The sequence below is a fragment of the Oryctolagus cuniculus genome, chromosome 17 (genome assembly GCF_964237555.1).
Source record: "Oryctolagus cuniculus chromosome 17, mOryCun1.1, whole genome shotgun sequence".
In the NCBI taxonomy this organism is placed as follows: Eukaryota; Metazoa; Chordata; class Mammalia; order Lagomorpha; family Leporidae; genus Oryctolagus; species Oryctolagus cuniculus.
In genome coordinates this window covers 21,468,678-21,471,323 of record NC_091448.1, presented here as the reverse complement: position 1 = coordinate 21,471,323, position 2,646 = coordinate 21,468,678, and the positions used below count along the sequence as shown (strand labels likewise).

At 49.0% G+C, this 2,646-nt stretch overlaps 1 protein-coding gene across 2 annotated transcripts; it reads right to left on the bottom strand.

Annotated features, from left to right (window-relative positions):
* Positions 1 to 1,214: 1,214 nt before the first annotated feature.
* On the bottom strand, positions 1,215 to 2,303 carry LOC138846083 (keratin-associated protein 4-11-like). 2 transcript variants are annotated; one of them, XM_070060715.1, is made up of 2 exons: positions 2,042 to 2,303; positions 1,215 to 2,011 (listed from the first exon to the last, which is right to left on the bottom strand). In XM_070060715.1, the coding sequence occupies exons 1-2, from the start codon at positions 2,225 to 2,227 to the stop codon at positions 1,613 to 1,615; spliced, it is 585 nt and encodes a 194-aa protein (XP_069916816.1). In that variant the 5' UTR covers positions 2,228 to 2,303; the 3' UTR covers positions 1,215 to 1,612. The 2 variants fall into 2 exon arrangements, with proteins under 2 accessions (XP_069916816.1, XP_069916815.1); XM_070060714.1 differs by having other exon boundaries at positions 1,215 to 2,303.
* Between the last annotated feature and the right edge of the window lie 343 nt (positions 2,304 to 2,646).

The window sequence follows — 2,646 nt, the reverse complement described above, 5'->3', positions numbered from 1 at the left end:
ATTTTGCATGGAATTTTTTAACAGGATGCCTCCACAATGTGAGGTGACTTTCAGGAAAGTCATTAAGATAGGTAAATAGAGACAGATATTTGGACCAGTGATTAAGATGTCCAAGTTCCATGTCAGAGCACTGGGTTCAACACCTGGCTCTGCTCCTGACTTCAGCTTCCTGCTGATGTGGATCATGGCAATAAGCCAGTACAGGTCCAAGTAGTTGGGTTCCTGCCATCTTTTCAGGATACCTGGGTTGAGTTCCTTGCTTACAGCTCTGGCTCAGCCACAGCCTCTCTCCCCTTCCCTTTCCTCCCTCTCCTTCTCAAATAAAGAAATGTTTTTAAAATATAGGAAAATATTAAAATTTGAATATTTTACACTTTGTTCTATTCCTCAACTTATCACGAAAGTTGGTTTTCCCCCAAAGGTATTATTTTGTTGTTAATGAATGGAGATGAAATCAGAGAAGCTCAGAATATGATGAACTGGATTGCATGAGAGATGAATAAATCCTAACGACCCTCTTGTTTTCCGTTACACAATGGCAGAACAAAGAAGATGAAATGGAGGGGGAGAGAAAGAAAGAAGCTTAATAGAGGAATTACACAAGCAGGACAGGAATGCAGTTGTAGGGAAACATACATTTTAGAAAGATTTATTTATTTATTTATTTATTTATTTATAAGGAAGTGCAACAGAGAGAGTCAGGGACAGGCAGAGAGAGCTCTTCCATCTGCTGGTTTACTCCCCAAGTGGCTCCAACAACTGGGTCTGCACCAGGTCGATTCCAGGAGCCAGGAGCTCCATCCTGGTCTCCCGCATGAGTGGCCGGGACCCCAACAATTGGATCATCATCTGCTGCCTTCCCAGGTGCATTGGAGTGGAAGCAGAGCACTCCAACATGGTGTTCCAGCCTTGCCAGCAGAGGCTTGACCTGCTCTGCAGCAATGCCAGTCCCTAAAGGGATATTTTCAAAAGTGTTTAAGAAAGGTTTCCTGTGGAATAGAACCCTGCTTCTCCAAATCCCTGGAAGACTTAAATAAACGTCTTCATTGTCCATCAGTGCTTTTGGAAACATCAGTGCATTGCTGTTGTTTCTGGCTGGCAGAATTTTCCTGAAGGTGAGAGTAGGAGTTGGAAGCTTGAATCAGTTGTGTTTTGTATAATTTCCTAGTCACTGAGGACAACCAATGTAAAGCAACAGGCACAAGACAACTGCATTTCAAGCCAAGAGAGTGGTGGTTTATTGAGAAAGAGCAACTATAAGATACAGAAACATTACAGTGCAGGGATTCAGGGTGGTGCCCTTAGACTCTCAGGCCTGAGGGTGCGATCTGGCCCCCACAGGCCCTGCAGAAATGTCCATGTTTGAGACAGGAGGACCAGGCACCCAGAAATCAAAAGGTAGAGAGTAAAATTTGGGCAATTCTATTAATTTCTTGCCATTGGTCACATCTAATCTCATACTTTGTGTCAACATGTGGAAAAATTCAACAAAGGAAAGGGATTGCCTTGGGCTGGGAGGTGGACAGTGGTGGGAATGCCTCTCCTGAGTCATCTATGTGGTGCCCAGGGTCTGCTTCTGTGATGACTGAGGAATCCAGCTCCAGGGAGGGGCTCAGCAGCAAGGGACGGCACAGCACATGGGGCGGGGGCAGGTGGAGATGACACAGGTTGGGCGATAGCAACTGGTGTGGCAGGAGACTTGGCCACAGACTGGGCGGATGCAGCAGCCAGGGCAGCAGCTGGGGCGGCAGCAGCTGGAACTACCGCAGGTGGGCTGGCAGCAGCTGGAGCTGCAAGAAGGACGACAACAGCTGGAGATGCAGCAGGTGGGCCTGCAGCAGGTGGGCCTGCAGCAGGTGGGCTGGCAGCACACAGACTGGCAGCACTGGGGTTGGCAGCAGCTGGGGCGACAGCAGCTGGAGATGCAGCAGGAGGGTCTGCAGCAGCTGGGACGGCAGCAGGTGCGCTGGCAGCACACAGACTGGCAGCACTGGGGCCTGCAGCAGCTGGACACACAGCAGCTGGGGCGGCAGCAACTGGAGATGCAGCAGGTGGGGCGGCAGCAGGTGGGCTGACAGCACTGGGGCCTGCAGCAGCTGGAGGTGCAGCAGGTGCGCTGGCAGCAGCTGGGCTGGCAGCAGCTGGGGCGGCAGCAGGACTCCTCCTGGCAGAAGTCTTGGCCGCAGCCCTGCTCAGAGCAGACGGAGCCACAACAGGAGTTGACCATGGTGTCAGAGGGTAGAGGTTTTGCGTAGGTTTCCAAGAGAGTGATTTTCCCGAGTTTGAGAGTCTCCTTGCTGCACCCCCTTTTATACCCAGCTAAGGAGTTTCTGTGATTATGAAGATTGTTTCCTTGTTTTTGTTTATATGACACAGATGCAATTAATATATCATTGTGTTTCTCTAGTTAAAAACTCACAATAGATTGAAAATAATTATTTCCCTTTTCTCAGATTGCCCAGTATTCCCAAATGAATCACCTTTTCTCTCTTCCTTGATTCTAGTGTCACAAGACTTCAATCTCTGGGTATCATGTGACGTGGGAGGATCACTGTCTCTTGTCTGTTTCTCACCTTGATATGGTTTGGGGATAGGACTGGGGTCCCTGGTGGGGAAATGCATGTTTCAGTCATATGGAATGCTGGT